This window comes from Somniosus microcephalus, chromosome 28 (genome assembly GCF_052327205.1).
Source record: "Somniosus microcephalus isolate GS21.2 chromosome 28, FLI_Smic_1.0, whole genome shotgun sequence".
Classification (NCBI taxonomy): domain Eukaryota; kingdom Metazoa; phylum Chordata; class Chondrichthyes; order Squaliformes; family Somniosidae; genus Somniosus; species Somniosus microcephalus.
Genome location: NC_141014.1, coordinates 35,395,020 through 35,414,097, shown reverse-complemented (window position 1 = coordinate 35,414,097; position 19,078 = coordinate 35,395,020). Strand labels below are relative to the sequence as shown.

The window sequence follows — 19,078 nt, the reverse complement described above, 5'->3', positions numbered from 1 at the left end:
ATCGATTATGATCGAGTAAATAGTGATCGATTATGCTAAACCTATATACAACACGAGTTCGGCCCCAGCTGGAGTATTGTGTCCAATCCTGGGCACCGCACTTTAGGAAGGACGTGAAGGGTTTGGAGAGCGTACAGAAGAGGTTTACTAGAATGGTTCCAGGGATAAGGGATTACAATTAGGTGGATAGATGGAAAAGCTGGGGTTGTTCTCCTTAAAGCAGAGAAGGTTAGCAAGGCCATAAAAAAAGCAAACCAAGCACTAGGGTTTATTTCTAGAGGGATCGAATTGAAAAGTAGGGAAGTTATGCTAAACCTCTATCGAACCTTGATTAGACCACACTTGGAGTACTGCGTGCAGTTCTGGTCACCATATTATAAAAAGGATATAGAGGCACTGGAGAGGGTGCAGAGAAGATTTACAAGGATGATACCAGAAATGCGAGGGTAGACATATCAGGAAAGGACGAGCAGGCTGGGTCTCTTTTCTCTTGAAAAAAGAAGGCTGAGGGGTGACCTAATAGAGGTCTTTAAAATTAAAATTATGAAAGGTTTTGATAGAGTGGATACAGAGAGAATGTTTCCACTTGTGGGGAAGAGCAAAACTAGAGGCCATCAATATAAGATAGTCACCAAGAAATCCAACAGGGAATTCAGGAGAAACTTCTTTACCCAGAGAGTGGTGAGAATGTGGAACTTGCTACCACAGGGAGTGGTTGAGGCGAATAGTATCGATCCATTTAAGGGGAGGCTGGACAAGCCTATGAGGGAGAAGGGAATAGAGGGTTATGTGGATAGAGTTAGATGAGGAAAGACGGGAGGAGGCTCGAGTGGAGCATAAACGCCGGCATAGACTGGTTGGGCCGAATGGCCTGTTTCTGTGTTGTATATCCAATGTAAGAGGAGATTTGACAGAGGCGTTTAAAATCATGAAGGGTTTAAATGGAGTAAATAAAGAGAAACTGTTTCCAATGGCAGGAGGGTCGGTAACCAGAGGGCACAGATTGAAGGTGATTAGCAAAAGAACCAGAGGCGACACGAGGGGGAACTTTTTTGTGCAACGAGTGGTTAGGATTGGGAATGCGCTGCCCGATGGGGCGGTGGGAACAGATTCAATAGTGGCCATCAAAAGGCAATTGGTTCAATAGTTGAAGGAGAAAACAATTGCAGGGACATGGGGAGAGAGCGGGGGGTGTGGGACTGACTGGATTGCTCTTCGAAAAAGCCGGTACAGACTCAATGGGCCGAATGGCCTCCTCCTGTGCTGTGCTATTCGATGATTGTTTCCATGGTCAGTGGGGCAGTAATGAAATGGCACAAATTTAAGATAATCAGAAAAAGAATTAAAGTTGAGGCTCGAAAAAAGTTCTTCACACAGAGGATGATTATTATTTTGAGTGTGGTCATTATTTTTCTCCTGAGGCTTCATGCTTGGTCATTTATTGGCTCAATACAAGAAGCTACATTTTTGGATGTTTCCCTTGAGTGACGTTCTCCGTGTATCTTTTTTCAGACATTTCCTTGCCTCTTGCCTTTCGAATAACCGCTTCATTCCAATACCTGTAGGGTCAACGTCCATCTGTCCGGTTAAAGGCTGAAAATGAACGCAGCGCGTAGGGAAGCCGCGATGGTCTCCGCGGTGACGACGCCGGAGCCAGAGCCAGGCCACAATGCCACAGAGACACCGAGCAAACAAGATGTGTTCTCGCACATGAAGAACAAATTCATGAACGAACTGAGCAAAATACCAAGTAAGTCACTTCAGCGAGCTTTCTAACTCCTGGGATTAGAGAGCGTTCCCGTGAAATCATCAGATCTACGTGAAGTAAAGTCCAGCATGCCCTCCAATGAGGAAATGCAGCTCTTTTTGGAAACAGTTGAGGGGGTGTGGGGTATGTGATAGAGGATGTTACAGTGAAGGGTGTGAGATATGCCATTGGGCGATGCAGTGAAGTGAAGGGGTATATCAGAGAATGTTACAGCAAGAGGAGTTGGAGAGTGTTACATTGAGGGGTGGGGGTACGCCAGAGGGTGTAACAGTGAGATGTGTGGGGTATATAAGGAACTCTTAGAGTGCATGGCGTGGGGTATATCAGGGCTTGTTACAATGCTAAGTGCAGGTATATCTGAGAGGGATGTAGGGATATACCAGAGTGTTACAGCGAAGGGTTTGTGATATATCAGTGTTACAGTGAGGGATGTGGGGTATATCGGTGTTAGAGCAAGTGTGGTTGACTCTTAACACCTATTAATCCCTGCAACTCAACTCCATTAGATGGGTCCTGTCGATCTCTGACTAGGGCAGCAGATGGAGAGCTTTATAAAAGCAATTGGTGGTACCTCGGTTTATACACTATTTCCACGTTAAAAGACTTCAGCTAATATTTTTTCATCTCTTATTTTCTTGAAGTGTGCTTTATAACCTGAATGTTTACTGCCTCCTTGTGGGGTACATTTTACAACTGAACCCTCGCAGCACAGAGACTCGCTTGACAGGAACGTCAAATCAGAAAGTCAGGCGCGAGGACCTCCACTTCTGATTCACGACTGGCGTGATTTTAATTCTTGGCTTGAGTTCCTGTCACGCAAGGCTGTGCACCGACCGGAAGCACGAGATTGTAAAATATACCCATTCGGTTTTTTTTTGTTTTATGTATCATTGTTTTCTGTTTCCTCCTTCATTTCTTACTGTTTCTTTTTCTTTCCCGATTAATCATTTCAGTGCATGCAAGAAAATGTAAGTAGAACATGGAAAATGACTGTCGGGGTCTTAATTGTAACACATTTCAATGCTGAAGTTTGATGAGGCTGAAAAGCATCCACGATTTGAGGACGCTGTTACTCGGATTAAACCGTCTGCGTGAGGGTGGATGGGCAGGAGAGTGGAGACCTTTTTTGTTTTGTTCTTGGGACGTGGGTGACACTGGGCCACATTTATTACATAAGGGCATAAGGAGTAGGCCATTCGGCCCCTCGAGCCTGCTCCGCCATTCAATAAGATCATGGCTGATCTTCTACCTCATCACCACTTTCCCGCACTATCCCCATATCCCTTGATTCCCTTAATATCCAAAAATCTATCGATCTCTGTCTTGAATATACTCAACGACTGAGCCTCCACAGCCCTCTGGGGTAGAGAATTCCAAAGATTCACCACCCTCTGAGTGGAGAAATTTTTCCTCATCTCAGTCTTTATTCTGAGAGTGTGACCCCTGGTTCTAGACTCCCCAGCCAGGGGAAACATCCTCCCTGCATCTACCCTGTCAAGCCTGTAAGAATTTTGTATGTTTCAATGAGATCACCTCTCATTCTTCTAAACTCTAGAGAATATAGGCCTAGTCTACTCAATCTCTCCTCATAGGACAAACCCCCGATCCCAGGAATCAGTCTGGTGAACCTTCGTTGCACTCCCTCTATGGCAAGTATAGGAAACTTCGCGATATCCGGCACCGACGGGACCGGCGTGATGCCGATCTATGAAAATTTCCGGACAGACCAGCGCTAATGTTGAAGGATACGGAGGTTTTCATCTCCGTATCTGAAACAAATACTGTTGCTTAGCAACAGCTTGTAAACAGTCGGCCCGTACCTTGGAAGCGTCTCTGTAGCTTAGCAACAGCTTCAGAGAGGCTTTCCAGAGACTGACTGTTTAAAAAAATGCTAGGAGAAGAAAAAAAAAGAAGAAAAAACTAACAAAACGGCTGCTGATTTCTGCCGTTAGATCGAGGTTTCCAGCCATACAACCTCTGGATAAACCAAAGTTTCCTGTATATCCTTCCTTAAGTAAGAAGACCAAAACTGTACACAATACTCCAGGTGTGATATCACCAGGGCCCTATATAATTGCAGTAAGACGTCTTTACTCTTTTACTCAAATCCTCTTGTAATAAAGGCCAACATACCATTTTCTTTCCTAATTGCTTGCTGTACCTGCATGTTAACTTTCAGTGATTCGTGTACAAGGACAGCCAGGTCCCTCTGAACACCAACATTTCCCAATCTCTCACCATTTAAAAAACACTCTGCTTTTCTATTTTTCCTACCAAAGTGGATAACTTCACATTATATTCCATGTGCCATGTTCTTGCCCACTCACTTAGCTCACCCCAGCTGCCTTGAGGGCATTCGAATATAAGAAATAGTAGGCAGCCCTTCGAGCCTGCACTACATTAAGTGTTACCCAACTAGTACATTTGGTGCAAGGGTTTAAAAAAAACCTGAAACGTCAAAATCTTTTAAGGTACACAGATTAAGCAGAGGGGGAGACACTGTCCACCTACATTGACATTAAGATGGAAGATTAATCGACAACCTTCAGTTATTCACCCTGCTCTCAGTTTGGAAGGAAAGTTTTGGATATGTCCATAATACACAAAACAACACTGTTGGGTTAGTACGATAGCAAAATACTGCGGATGCTGGAAATCCAAAATAACAACAGAAAATGCTGGAAAAACTCAGCAGGCCAGGCAACATCCATGGAGAGAGAAATAGAGTCAACGTTTCAGGCCGAAACCCTTCGTCAGGACTGAAAAAGCACAGGACATGAAACAGATTAAAAGGCCAGTTTGGGGGTTGGGAAATGGGGATGTGAGAACAAAAGAGAAGTGAAGAGACATTAAGAGGTATTCAAAACCAGACGAGATGGTGATAGGACTAGGCACCGTACTCGGGCTCTTGCATTGTTCCACGGAAAGCCAGCGTAAGCTTGAGGAACAGCATCTCATCTTCCGATTAGGCACTTTACAGCCTTCCGGACTCAATATCGAGTTCAACAATTTCAGATCATAACCTCGGCCCCCATTACATTTTTATATATATTTTTTATCCACACCTTTGTTTTGTGCCTTTTCCCCCTTTTTCTCTCTCCCACATGGCAGCTGTCTCTCATTCTGCCAGAACATTTCACACCTAATCTAGAGCCGTCTTTTGTCTCCACTAGTCCGACCACCATCTCGTCTGGTTTTGAATACCTCTTAATGTCTCTTCACTTCTCTTTTGTTCTCTCAGCCCCATTTCCCGGCCCCCAAACTGGCCTTTTAATCTGTTTCATTTCCTGTGCTTTTTCAGTCTTGATAAAGGGTTTCGACCTGAAACATTGACCCTATTTCTCTCTCCACGGATGTTGCCTGGCCTGCTGAGTATTTCCAGCATTTTCTGTTGTTATTACTGTTGGGTTAGTGTCTCTTTGTGTTGAAAAAGGTCTGAAAGTAATTCCCACTCATTCGACGTAACTAATGATCAACTCTGAGGGCAGGTTCACTGCGGATTCCAGGATGTGTCACACAGCCCCACTGGCTGCGGTATCAAGGGAGCGTACACAAGGGGCCATGGAGGGTCAAAGTCACACCAACGGAGATGGTTTGCGGGGCTGTCTGGCCCCCAAGGTAAACAGCAGTGGTGCTACTGTCAGGCAATTAATTCTATGGCAGCTGGTTGCCAACCCTTCAGGATTATCTGGAGTCTCCGGGAATGAATCTCCAGGACACTCAGTCAGGGTGTCCCAGGAGAAAAATCATAAGGGCAGTAAGAAAGTTACCTTTTTTTTCCTCATTTTCTTTGAACACTTTAGTTTATTAAGTATAAAAATGTTGGAGATAGGGGGAAAAAAAAGGCAGTTTGACTTGACAGCCAAGAATCATTCAATTTTTTGTGACAACTATTGACCTGGCTCCTCTGGTTGGAGGGTCAATTTAGAACTGTCATTTAAGAGCTCCAGGAGAGAGGTTATGAGAAATTTCTTTGCATGAACAGTTCTAAGAGCATGGAATGCTTTGCCTTAGGGAGTAGTTGAGGCATAGGCCATTGCATTTCTTCAGCGAAAAGTGTCTAAGTATTTGAAACAGTGGAAGTTACGTGACTATGGGGAAAGAGCAGGGAAGTGGGAACTGTTCGCTTTCCAATTGGCCGTGGGAAGTCGGTGAGCTGCAAGGATGGACGAGGCGGGCGGCCAATGACAGAGGCATGGTGGTGGGGTGGTTGGAGGCTGGAGGTCATGTGATGAAACCTCCAGGGGTGCCCGTCCAACCAGAGTTGGCGACCTTAGCTGGTGCCCTTCCTGGCCTCCACGCATCATCCCCCCAGCCACTGGGGAAGGTACATAGAAACATAGAAGATAGGAGCAGGAGTAGGCCATTCGGCCCCTCAAACCTGCTCCGCCATTCAATGCAATCATGGCTGATCATCCAAATTCAGTACCCGGTCCCTGCTTTCTCCCCATACCCCTTGATTCCTTTAGCCTTAAGAAATATATCCAACTCCTTCTTGAATATATTTAATGTATTGGCCTCTACTGCCTTCTGTGGTAGAGAATTCCACAGGTTCACCACTCTCTGGGTGAAGAAATTCCTCCTCATTTCTGTCCTAAATGGCTTACCCCTTATCCTTAGACTGTGACCCCTGGTTCTGGACTCCCCGGCCATCGGGAACATCCTTCCTGCATCTAGTCTGTCCAGTCCTGTCAGAACTTTATAAGTTTCAATGAGATCCCCTCTCGTTCTTCTAAACTCCAGCGAGTACAAGCCCAATCGACCCAATCTCTCCTCATACGTCATCCCTGAGTACAGTGACCAGGCACACCGTGGCAGACAACTGCAAACAACTGGGCCTCCTGAATGTTTCCAGCTGCTGTAGAATCAGCTCCACACTCTAAACAATCCGCCCTCCACAGCACCAGGGCCCCGAGGCGGTATCGTGGAGCCGCTCTGCGAAGTGGTTCTGCGATATAAACATGCTATTAAACATCGCATGAGGCCAACCTGAATTCTAATCCACGCATTGTTAAAATTACAGCAAGTACAGCTGAAGGCTCACAGGCAGTTGTGATATGAATGCTCTTCAAGTAATCAAAATATTTTTTGTGACAACTATTGATCTGTCTCCTCTGGTTGGAGGGTCAATTTAGAACTGTCATTTAAGAGCTCCTGGAGAGAGGTTATGAGAAATTTCTTCACATGAACAGTTCTAAGAGCATGGAATGCTTTGCCTTAGGGAGTAGTTGAGGCATAGACCATTGCATTTCTTCCAGCGAAAAGTGTCTTAAGTATTTGAAACAGTGGAAGTTACGTGACTATGGGGAAAGAGCAGGGAAGTGGGATTTCTTTGATTGCTCTAGCAAAGTAGTGGCACCGACACGGTGGGCTGAATGGTCTCCTTCTGTACTATAAACATCGAGCACTGATCTATACTTCACTATTTTAATCTCACCACTACCGGACTTTCGTTTCATAGGTTTGCCAACACATACACTGCATGTCGAACGCACTTTAACAGGTGAATTGATGACCACCTAAATTGAGTTACAATCTCCTCGTGGTCTGGGAGGTAGGGATATAAGAACATAAGAAATAGGAGCAGGAGTAGGCCATATGGCCCCTCGGGCCTGCTCCGCCATTCAATAGGATCATGGCTGATCCGAACTTAGACTCACGTCCACTTCCTTGCCCTCTCCCCGTAACCCCTTATTCCCTTATCAGCTAGGAAACTGTCTATCTCCGCTATATTAGTGTTCATGACTGGCCCAAAGGAAAGTTCTCCTGATAACATATCAGGCCAAGGCAGTGAGTAGCTGAGCCATACAGATCAGCAGGGTCCTAGGTTTGATTCTCTGGTCTGTACTGAGTGAGGTAGTTGAGGGCCCTTGATGCCCGTGGAACTGTAGGCCAGCAAGAAGTCAATGGGATTGGGATCAAATTGGCAGAAAATGGAAGGGAAGAGATTGCAGTTGCTGATGTACGACAAATTCTTAGGCAGACTAAGTTCTTGGACTTTTTGCATTGCAAAGGGTGAGGCCAAAAAACACTGTAGATGTCATAAGGACAGAAGGAGGCCATTCAGCCCCTCGAGCCTCTTCCGCCAGTCAATTAGATCATGGCTGATCTGTATCTTAACTCCATTTACCCGCCATTACTCCATATCCCCTTGATACCCTTACCTAACAAAGATCAAGCATTGCTTGCAAAATGACTTTGATTAACTGTGATTTCCTCGTTTATATTTGTGCCCCTTGTGCAGTTCCACCTTGGGCCTTGGCCGCCATAATAATTGTAGTTTGCCTGCTCGTACTGTGCTGCTGCTTCTGCATCTGTAAGAAGTGCTGCTCCAAGAAGAAGAAACAGAAGAAAGGTAAAGACAAGGGCAAAGCTCAAATCAACATGAAGGAGGTGAAGGATATGGGAAAGAGCTACATTGACAAGGTGAGTGAGTAACACAGGCTGTAGGCATCTCCCAAACCCGCGACCTCCACCGCCTAGAACGACAAGGGCAGCAGGCACATGGGAACACCGCCACCTCCAAGTTCCCCTCCAAGTCACACACACCATCCTGACTTGGAAGTATATCGGCCGTTCCTTCGTCGTTGCTGGGTCAAAATCCTGGAACTCCCTCCCTAACAGCACTGTGGGAGCACCTTCACCACACGGACTGCAACGGTTCAAGAAGACGGCTCACCACCACCGTCTCAAGGGGCGATTAGGGATGGGCGATAAATGCTGGGCCTTGCCAGCGACGCCCAGATCCCAGGAACGAGTAAAAATAAAGTGCTGTGCCTGAAAATTCTGAATTTATTTTTCTGTAGTTCTTGAGGTTAGTATCCCAATTACCTCAGAAAACTAAGTAAATTGCAGAGAATCCATGACACTAAAAGAAAAATTGTGCACATAAAGAAAAAAAACATTAATTTGCAAAGGCTTGAAATCTGAAATGTAAGCAGAAAATTCTGGAAATACACTGCACGTCCGTCAGCCTCTGTGAAGAGAGAAGGCACATTAATATATCAGCAGTCGATAAAGGGTCTTAACCCAAAACGTTAACTGGTCTTTGACGTAAGAAAACTACTAGGCACTTAGTCTAAGTGTTAAACAAAGCTTTAATCAACTGTTTTACAACATGGAGGTCTAGTTGTGTCCTTCACTAGTTCCTGTTAAGAATGTCCTGCGCAAGCTGGGCCCATGCCCGAGTATTTATACTCTCCTTGGACAGCGCCACCCATATTATTTCAGTATTATTTCATAAGTCTTTCTTTTATGAATGACTGATTCATATCAGTCTTTTCCCTTTGAGATGCTTACAGGCCAGCGGTGTATTTCCAGCATTTTCTGCTTCACTTTAAATCGCACATGGTCTGTTGGAAAGATTGGGCTGAGGAAACAAAGCCAACAATCATAGACTGATAGCAAAATACTGCAGATGCTGGAAATCCGAAATAACAACAGAAAACGCTGGAAATACTCAGCAGGCCAGGGCAACATCCGTGGAGAGAGAAACAGAGTTAACGCTTCAGGTCGAAGACCCTTCGTCAGGACTGAGAAAAAAGCAGGAAATGAAACCGATTAAAAAGCAAGTTTGGGGGCCGGGAAATGGGGGAGGGGATGAAAGAACAAAAGGGAAGGTCAGTGAGAGGTGAAGAGACATTAAGAGATATTCAAGGCGAGACGAGATGGTAATAGGACCGGTAAAGAGACAAAGGATGGCTCTAGATGAAGTGTGAAATGCGCTGGCAGAGTGAGAGACAGCTGCCATGTGGGAGAGAGAAAAAAAAAGGAAAAGGCACAAACCAAAAGTGTGGATAAAAAATATATAAAAATATGATAGGGGCCGAGGTTATGATCTGAAATTGTTGAACTCGATATTGAGTCCGGAAGGCTGTAAAGTGCCTAATCGAAAGATGAGGTGCTGATCCTCGAGCTTACGCTGAGCTTCCGAGGAACAATGCAAGAGACCGAGGACGGTGAAGTCTGAGTGGGAGTGGGGCGGTGAATTGAAATGACAGGCGACCGGAAGCTCGGGGTCCCCCGCCATTCGACCCATCGTGCCTGTGCCGGCTCTTTGAAAGAGCGATCCAATTAGTCCCACTCCCCCCTGCTCTTTCCCCCCATAGCCCTGAAAATGTTTTTCCCTTAAAGTATTTGTCCAACTGCCTTTTGAAAAGTCACTATTGAATCTGCTTCCACCGCCCTTTCAGGCAGCGCGTTCCAGATCACAACAACTCGCTGCGTAAAAAAAAAATATTTCCTCGTGTCGCCTCTTTTTTTTTGCCAGTCACCTTAAATCTGTGTCCTCTGGTTACCGGCCCTTCTGCCACTGGAAACAGTTTCTCTTTATTTACCCCTTCATGATTTTGAACACCTCTATCAGGTGGGGCCTTTTACAGCGATGCGCTCCAACCCACCCAGACACAGGACCAGAAAAAGCTCCCCAGTTATTTGTGGAAAACGCTGCTTTTCCCTCGCAGGTGAAGCGTCTGCAATCCACCATTTTGTCCAGGAGCAGCGTCCATTTTAAATCCCAGCTGTTTTAAATATATATTGAGATGATCGGAATCGAGAATTCTACCTTTGCCACAGTCTGGTGTAGAAGGTTTGGGATTTTTGCAGGGGAATGAGCGTTTGTGGGAGAGGTAAAATGCTGTGATAGTGACAGCCAGACAGTGCTAAAGACACAGGGCAAAATGCGTTAGTGTAAGATTGTGAGTGCAAGAGACAGGGAAAGAAACAATATTTGAAAACACAGCAATAATATGACATGAGATCACAAGTGTAACGTCATCAAAGCTGTAAATATTCAGATACAAATCCCTATATCTCTGCAAGCTATCAGATTCTCCTCTGATCATAAGAACATAAGAAATAGGAGCAGGAGTCGGCCATTCAGCCCTTCGAGCCTGCTCCGCCATTCAATGAGATCGTGGCTGATCTTCTGCCTCAACTCCATTCACCGGCCCGATCGCCATATCCCTTGATGCCCTTACTAGTCAGAAATCTATCGACTTCTGTTTTGAATATACCCAACGACTGAGCCTCCACAGCCCTCTGGGGTAGAGAATTCCAAAGATTCACCACCCTCTGTGTGAAGAAATTTCTTCTCATCTCAGTCCTGAATGGCCTACCCTTTATCCTGAGGCTGTGGCCCCTGGTCCTAGACTCCCCAGCCAAGGGAAGCATTCTCCCAGCATCCACCCTATCAAGCCCTGTAATAACTGTGTATGCTTTGACATGAATCAACTGAGCGGCCTGCGGGTGGCGCTGTCCAGGGAGAGTATAAATACTCGGGCACGGGCCCAGCCTGCGCAGGACATTCTTAACAGGAACTAGTGAAGGACACAACTAGACCTCCATGTTGTAAAACAGTTGATTAAAGCTTTGTTTAACACTTAGACCGAGTGCCTAGTAGTTTTCTTACGTCATGCTTCAATGAGATCCCCTCTCATTCTTCTGAATTCAAGAGAATACAGGCCTAGTTTACTCAATCTCTTCTCATACGACAGTCCCGCCATCCCAGGAATCAGTCTCGTGAACCTTCGTTGCACTCCCTCTATGACAAAGACTAACTAACAAATAAGGGAATATCAAAGACTAAATGTACAATTAGATTACACTGAGGAATACCCATTGTCAGTGCCGATTAAGAAATGAACAGGGTTCTAATCCCTGCAGGAAAGGAGTAGGAATTGAGTTTGATCTTGAGTCACCACATGAATGTCAGCCGGGATATACGCTGTCAGCGAACTGAGATGAACATCTGAGTATAATTGTCCAAACTTGCTATCATTTTTGATAGCACACTGCCTCATCAGACAGCGTTTCATAACATGTGGTGATCCATCACAGATGATGGCAGGGATAGTTCCTCAGGGCTGCCTGAGAGTCATGACAATGTATTGGGAGTCTTGATTGACTGTGGCCCACACACTGTTAACCATTAGGATGCAATATCACACTGACATCTGTAATCGGAAAAATACTGGAATCTATTATTAAGGACGCGGTAACAGGGCACTTAGAAAATAATAATAGGATTGGGCAAAGTCAACACGGATTTATGAAAGGGAAATCGTGTTTGACGAATCTGTTAGAGGTTTTTGAGGTTGTAACTAACAGAATAGATAAGGGGAACCAGTGGATGTGGTGTATTTGGATTTTCAGAAGGCATTCGATAAGGTGCCACACAAGAGGTTATTAAACAAAATTAGGGCTCATGGGATTGGGGATTAGATACTAGCAGGGATTGAGGATTGGTTAACGGACAGAAAACAGAGAGTAGGAATAAACGGGTCATTTTCAGGTTGGCAGGCTGCAACTAGTGGGGTACCACAAGGATCAGTGCTTGGGCCTCAGCTATTCACAATCTATATCAATGATTTGGATGAGGGGACCAAATGTAATATATCCAAGTTTGCTGATGATACAAAGCTGGGTGGGAATGTAAGTTATGAGGAGGATGCAAAGAGGCTTCAAGGGGATATAGACAGGCTAATTGAGTGGGCAAGAACATGGCAAATGGAATATAATGTGGAGAAATGTGAAGTTATCCACTTTGGTAGGAAAAATAGAAAAGCAGAGTATTTTTTAAACGGTGAGAGATTGGGAAATGTTGGTGTTCAGAGGGACCTGGGTGTCCTTGTACACGAATCACTGAAAGTTAACATGCAGGTACAGCAAGCAATTAAGAAAGCAAATGGTATGTTGGCCTTTATTACAAGAGGATTTGAGTACAAGAGTAAAGACGTCTTACTGCAATTATATAGGGCCCTGGTGAGACCACACCTGGAGTATTGTGTACAGTTTTGGTCTCCTTACCTAAGGAAAGATATACTTGCCATAGGGGGAGTGCAACGAAGGTTCACCAGACTGATTCCTGGGATGGGGGATTGTCCTATGAGGAGAGGTTGAGTAGACTAGGCCTATATTCTCTGGAGTTTAGAAGAATGAGAGGTGATCTCATTGAAACATACAAAATTCTTACAGGGCTTGACAGGGTAGATGCAGGGAGGATGTTTCCCTGGCTGGGGAGTCTAGAACCAGGGGTCACAGTCTCAGAATAAGGGGTCAGCCATTTAGGACTGAGATGAGGAGAAATTTCTTCACTCAGTGGGTGGTGAATCTTTGGAATTCTCTACCCCAGAGGGCTGTGGAGACTCAGTCGTTGAGTATATTTAAGACAGAGATCGATAGATTTTTGGATATTAAGGGAATCAAGGGATATGGGGATAGTGCGGGAAAGTGGAGATGAGGTAGAAGATCAGCCATGATCTCACTGAATGGTGGAGCAGACTCGAAGGGCTGAATGGCCGACTCCTGCTCCTAATTCTTATGTTCTTATGTTTTATTATCTCAAACGTCACAACAGTATAGTATAGTCCAAGGATACCATCCCAACTACTAGAGGTGTTTGAACAAATGAAGGATTTGGGAGGTTTGGGCAGCAGAGGTGACAGACTTTATACTTTGCCTCTCCAGCCCAGGAATGCAGAAGCCTCCGTTCAGTCCGTAAGGGTGACCCCGAGCTTCCGGTCGCCTGTCATTTTAATTCACCGCTCCATTCCCACTCGGACCTCACCGTCCTTGGCCTCTTGCATTGTTCCACGGAAGCTCAACGTAAACTCAAGGAACAGCACCTCATCTTCCGATTAGGCACTTTACAGCCTTCCGGACTCAATATCGAGTTCAATAATTTCAGATCATAACCTCGGCCCCTATTACATTTTTACTTATATTTTTTATCCACCCCTTTGTTTTGGTTTTTCCCTTCCCCTCCCCCTTTCCTTTTTTTCTCTCTCCCACATGGCAGCTGTCTCCCATCCTGCCAGAACATTTCACACCTAATCTAGAGCTGTCTTTTGTCTCCAGTGTCCTATCACCATCTCGTCTCGTTCTGAATACCTCTTAATGTCTCTTTACTTCTTTTGTTCTATCGCAGCCCTGCCTTTCGATCTATTTCATTTCCTTTCCAGTTTTGAAAAAGGGTTTCGACCCGAAACGTCGACTCTAATTTCTCTCCATGGATGTTGCCTGGCCTGCTGAGTTTTTCCAGCATTTTCTGTTGTTATTGCGGATTTCCAGCATCTGCAGTATTTTGCTATCATAATAACACTTCCACCAACTGTCCGACTGAGATCAACTAGCTCAGTGCACACCAGTGACTGAACCAGAGCATGCCACTGCGACACAGTCCCTCCATATCAAACACCCTCACTGCTGCCCAGTCCCTCCATATCAAACACCCTCACTGCTGCAGTCCCTCCATATCAAACACCCCTCACTGCTGCCCAGTCCCTCCATATCAAACACCCTCACTGCTGCAGTCCCTCCATATCAAACACCCCTCACTGCTGCACAGTCCCTCCATATCAAACACCCCCACTGCTGCACAGTCCCTCCATATCAAACACCCTCACTGCTGCCCAGTCCCTCCATATCAAACACCCCCACTGCTGCACAGTCCCTCCATATCAAACACCCTCACTGCTGCACAGTCCCTCCATATCAAACACCCTCACTGCTGCCCAGTCCCTCCATATCAAACACCCTCACTGCTGCACAGTCCCTCCATATCAAACACCCTCACTGCTGCCCAGTCCCTCCATATCAAACACCCTCACTGCTGCCCAGTCCCTCCATATGAAACACCCTCACTGCTGCCCAGTCCCTCCATATCAAACACCCTCACTGCTGCCCAGTCCCTCCATATCAAACACCCTCACTGCTACACAGTCCCTCCATATCAAACACCCCCACTGCTGCACAGTCCCTCCATATCAAACACCCTCACTGCTGCACAGTCCCTCCATATCAAACACCCTCACTGCTGCCCAGTCCCTCCATATCAAACACCCTCACTGCTGCCCAGTCCCTCCATATGAAACACCCTCACTGCTGCCCAGTCCCTCCATATCAAACACCCTCACTGCTACACAGTCCCTCCATATCAAACACCCCCACTGCTGCACAGTCCCTCCATATCAAACACCTTCACTGCTGCCCAGTCCCTCCATATCAAACACCCTCACTGCTACACCGTCCCTCCATATCAAACACCCTCACTGCTGCCCAGTCCCTCCATATGAAACACCCTCACTGCTGCCCAGTCCCTCCATATCAAACACCCCCACTGCTGCACAGTCCCTCCATATCAAACACCCTCACTGCTGCCCAGTCCCTCCATATCAAACACCCTCACTGCTGCCCAGTCCCTCCATATGAAACACCCTCACTGCTGCCCAGTCCCTCCATATCAAACACCCTCACTGCTGCCCAGTCCCTCCATATCAAACACCCCCACTGCTGCCCAGTCCCTCCATATCAAACACCCCCACTGCTGCACAGTCCCTCCATATCAAACACCCTCACTGCTGCACAGTCCCTCCATATCAAACACCCTCACTGCTGCACAGTCCCTCCATATCAAACACCCTCACTGCTGCACAGTCCCTCCATATCAAACACCCTCACTGCTGCCCAGTCCCTCCATATCAAACACCCTCACTGCTGCACAGTCCCTCCATATCAAACACCCTCACTGCTGCACAGTCCCTCCATATCAAACACCCTCACTGCTGCCCAGTCCCTCCATATCAAACACACTCACTGCTGCCCAGTCCCTCCATATCAAACACCCTCACTGCTACACAGTCCCTCCATATCAAACACCCTCACTGCTGCCCAGTCCCTCCATATCACACACCCTCACTGCTGCCCAGTCCCTCCATATCAAACACCCCCACTGCTGCCCAGTCCCTCCATATCAAATACCCTCACTGCTACACAGTCCCTCCATATCAAACACCCTCACTGCTGCCCAGTCCCTCCATATCAAACACCCTCACTGCTGCCCAGTCCCTCCATATCAAACACCCTCACTGCTGCCCAGTCCCTCCATATCAAACACCCTCACTGCTGCCCAGTCCCTCCATATCAAACACCCTCACTGCTGCCCAGTCCCTCCATATCAAACACCCTCACTGCTGCCCAGTCCCTCCATATCAAACACCCCCACTGCGACACAGTCCCTCCATATCAAACACCCCCACTGCTGCACAGTCCCTCCATATCAAACACCCTCACTGCTGCCCAGTCCCTCCATATCAAACACCCTCACTGCTACACAGTCCCTCCATATCAAACACCCTCACTGCTACACAGTCCCTCCATATCAAACAGCCTCACTGCTACACAGTCCCTCCATATCAAACACCCTCACTGCTGCCCAGTCCCTCCATATGAAACACCCTCACTGCTGCCCAGTCCCTCCATATCAAACACCCTCACTGCTGCCCAGTCCCTCCATATCAAACACCCCTCACTGCTGCCCAGTCCCTCCATATCAAACACCCTCACTGCTGCCCAGTCCCTCCATATCAAACACCCCTCACTGCTGCCCAGTCCCTCCATATCAAACACCCCCACTGCTGCCCAGTCCCTCCATATCAAACACCCCTCACTGCTGCACAGTCCCTCCATATCAACACCCTCACTGCTACACAGTCCCTCCATATCAAACACCCTCACTGCTACACAGTCCCTCCATATCAAACAGCCTCACTGCTACACAGTCCCTCCATATCAAACACCCTCACTGCTGCCCAGTCCCTCCATATCAAACACCCTCACTGCTGCACAGTCCCTCCATATCAAACACCCTCACTGCTGCCCAGTCCCTCCATATCAAACACACTCACTGCTGCCCAGTCCCTCCATATCAAACACCCTCACTGCTACACAGTCCCTCCATATCAAACACCCCCACTGCTGCACAGTCCCTCCATATCAAACACCCCCACTGCTGCACAGTCCCTCCATATCAAACACCCTCACTGCTGCCCAGTCCCTCCATATCAAGCACCCTCACTGCTGCCCAGTCCCTCCATATCAAACACCCTCACTGCTGCACAGTCCCTCCATATCAAACACCCTCACTGCTGCACAGTCCCTCCATATCAAACACCCCCACTGCTGCCCAGTCCCTCCATATCAAACACCCTCACTGCTGCACAGTCCCTCCATATCAAACACCCTCACTGCTGCACAGTCCCTCCATATCAAACACCCCCACTGCTGCCCAGTCCCTCCATATCAAACACACTCACTGCTGCACAGTCCCTCCATATCAAACACCCTCACTGCTGCACAGTCCCTCCATATCAAACACCCCCACTGCTGCCCAGTCCCTCCATATCAAACACCCCCACTGCTGCCCAGTCCCTCCATATCAAACACCCTCACTGCTGCACAGTCCCTCCATATCAAACACCCTCACTGCTGCACAGTCCCTCCATATCAAACACCCCCACTGCTGCCCAGTCCCTCCATATCAAACACCCCCACTGCTGCCCAGTCCCTCCATATCAAACACCCTCACTGCTGCACAGTCCCTCCATATCAAACACCCCCACTGCTGCCCAGTCCCTCCATATCAAACACCCTCACTGCTGCCCAGTCCCTCCATATCAAACACACTCACTGCTGCACAGTCCCTCCATATCAAACACCCCCACTGCGACACAGTCCCTCCATATCAAACACCCTCACTGCTACACAGTCCCTCCATATCAAACACACTCACTGCTGCACAGTCCCTCCATATCAAACACCCCCACTGCTGCCCAGTCCCTCCATATCAAACACCCCCACTGCTACACAGTCCCTCCATATCAAACACCCCTCACTGCTGCATAATCCTTCATATCAAACTCCCCTCACTGCTGCACAGTCCCTCCATATCAAACACCCTCACTGCTACACAGTCCCTCCATATCAAACACCCCTCACTGCTGCATAATCCTCCATATCAAACACACTCACTGCTGCCCAGTCCCTTCATATCAAACACCCCCACTGCTGCCCAGTCCCTCCATATCAAACACCCTCACTGCTACACAGTCCCTCCATATCAAACACCCTCACTGCTGCACAGTCCCTTCATATCAAACACCCTCACTGCTGCCCAGTCCCTCCATATCAAACACACTCACTGCTGCCCAGTCCCTCCATATCAAACACCCTCACTGCTACACAGTCCCTCCATATCAAACACCCCTCACTGCTGCATAATCCTCCATATCAAACACCCTCACTGCTGAACAGTCCCTTCATATCAAACACCCTCACTGCTGAACAGTCCCTCCATATCAAATACCCTCACTGCTGCATAATCCTCCATATCAAACACCCTCACTGCTGCACAGACACTTTCCCAAGTCCAGCACTTTGCTACTGCAAATTCCCACCTCTTCCCCGCATCAAAATCCCTCCTGCCTCACAGCTGCCACTTTATTGAGCAGCCTCACAAACCCAGGAATACAGTGCTGTGGTCAATGGGCACTGGTGTGAAAGTCATAGCTGCAATCTTTTTCTCCTGGCTAATTAGTAAAACTACAATTTGTAGCAGTGTATAAATGACACCCCAGCTTTGCAAGTCATAAAACTCTGTATGGAGATGTAACCTATACCCCATATTTTGCGTCAGCTTATTTGCCAAGAATTTTAATTGCACTTGCATTGAAATTCTACACTTGGGCAGTGGAATTATCTGCTCGGATCAGGTACATGTTTACCCACAAGATCAGAAGATAGGATCGGAGGAAGAAGACCCTTTCAGCTTCTTTGATCCCATCCACTCGATATGCAACCCTGTTGTTTCCCCCATTACAGCATCTGTTTCTGAAATTAGTCCAGTATCCTGACCTCAGCCATGCTTCCTGGAAACCCTCTCAGCTGTTAATCACCCTCCGTGTAAAGAAATACTTCCTGGCACCGGTACTCACTTTGACCTTCACCGTCCCGAGCCTGTGTCCTCTTGGCATTACTGAAAAGTTGTGTTCCTCGTTTGACTTTCTCTATCATCCCATTGATTAATGAATTCCAAAAATTGTTGTAATATCCTTAAAGTAGCGCAAAGTATATCACAATGTTTATTTAGCGGTGCACCGTGTTTGGTCTTCTCACAGATAGCTAACCAGTTCAACTTTCCTCCCGGTTAATTTCGTGAGTTCTGGTGAGTGAAAACATGGCTGAGACTGGTTGGGATCGGTCTTGACTTTATGCGATAGTATAAAATGGGTGACAGCGAGTCGACAGCTGGTTTAGTATCGCTCCTGATTTTTTATTTCCATTTTAAAAAATTATTTTATGGGATGTGGGCGTTGCTGGCAAGGCCAGCATTTATTGCCCATCCCTAGTCACCCCTTGAGAAGGTGGTGGTGAGCCGCCTTCTTGAACCGCGGCAGTCCGTGTGGTGAAGGTACTCCCACAGTGCTGTTAGGGAGGGAGTTCCAGGATTTTGACCCAGCGACAATGAAGGATCGG

The 19,078-nt window shown here is 47.0% G+C and overlaps 1 protein-coding gene across 3 annotated transcripts in view; it reads left to right on the top strand.

Annotated features, from left to right (window-relative positions):
• Positions 1–19,078, top strand: part of LOC147099545 (synaptotagmin-1-like) — a 152,168-nt gene that overhangs the window by 81,191 nt on the left and 51,899 nt on the right. For all 3 annotated transcript variants that reach the window (XM_085969789.1, XM_085969790.1, XM_085969791.1), the window contains 2 exons: positions 1,566–1,750; positions 8,013–8,194. In XM_085969789.1, coding sequence (XP_085825915.1) covers positions 1,600–1,750; positions 8,013–8,194 — 333 coding nt within the window. In that variant the 5' untranslated portion in view covers positions 1,566–1,599. The remainder of the gene's footprint in view (positions 1–1,565; positions 1,751–8,012; positions 8,195–19,078) is intronic.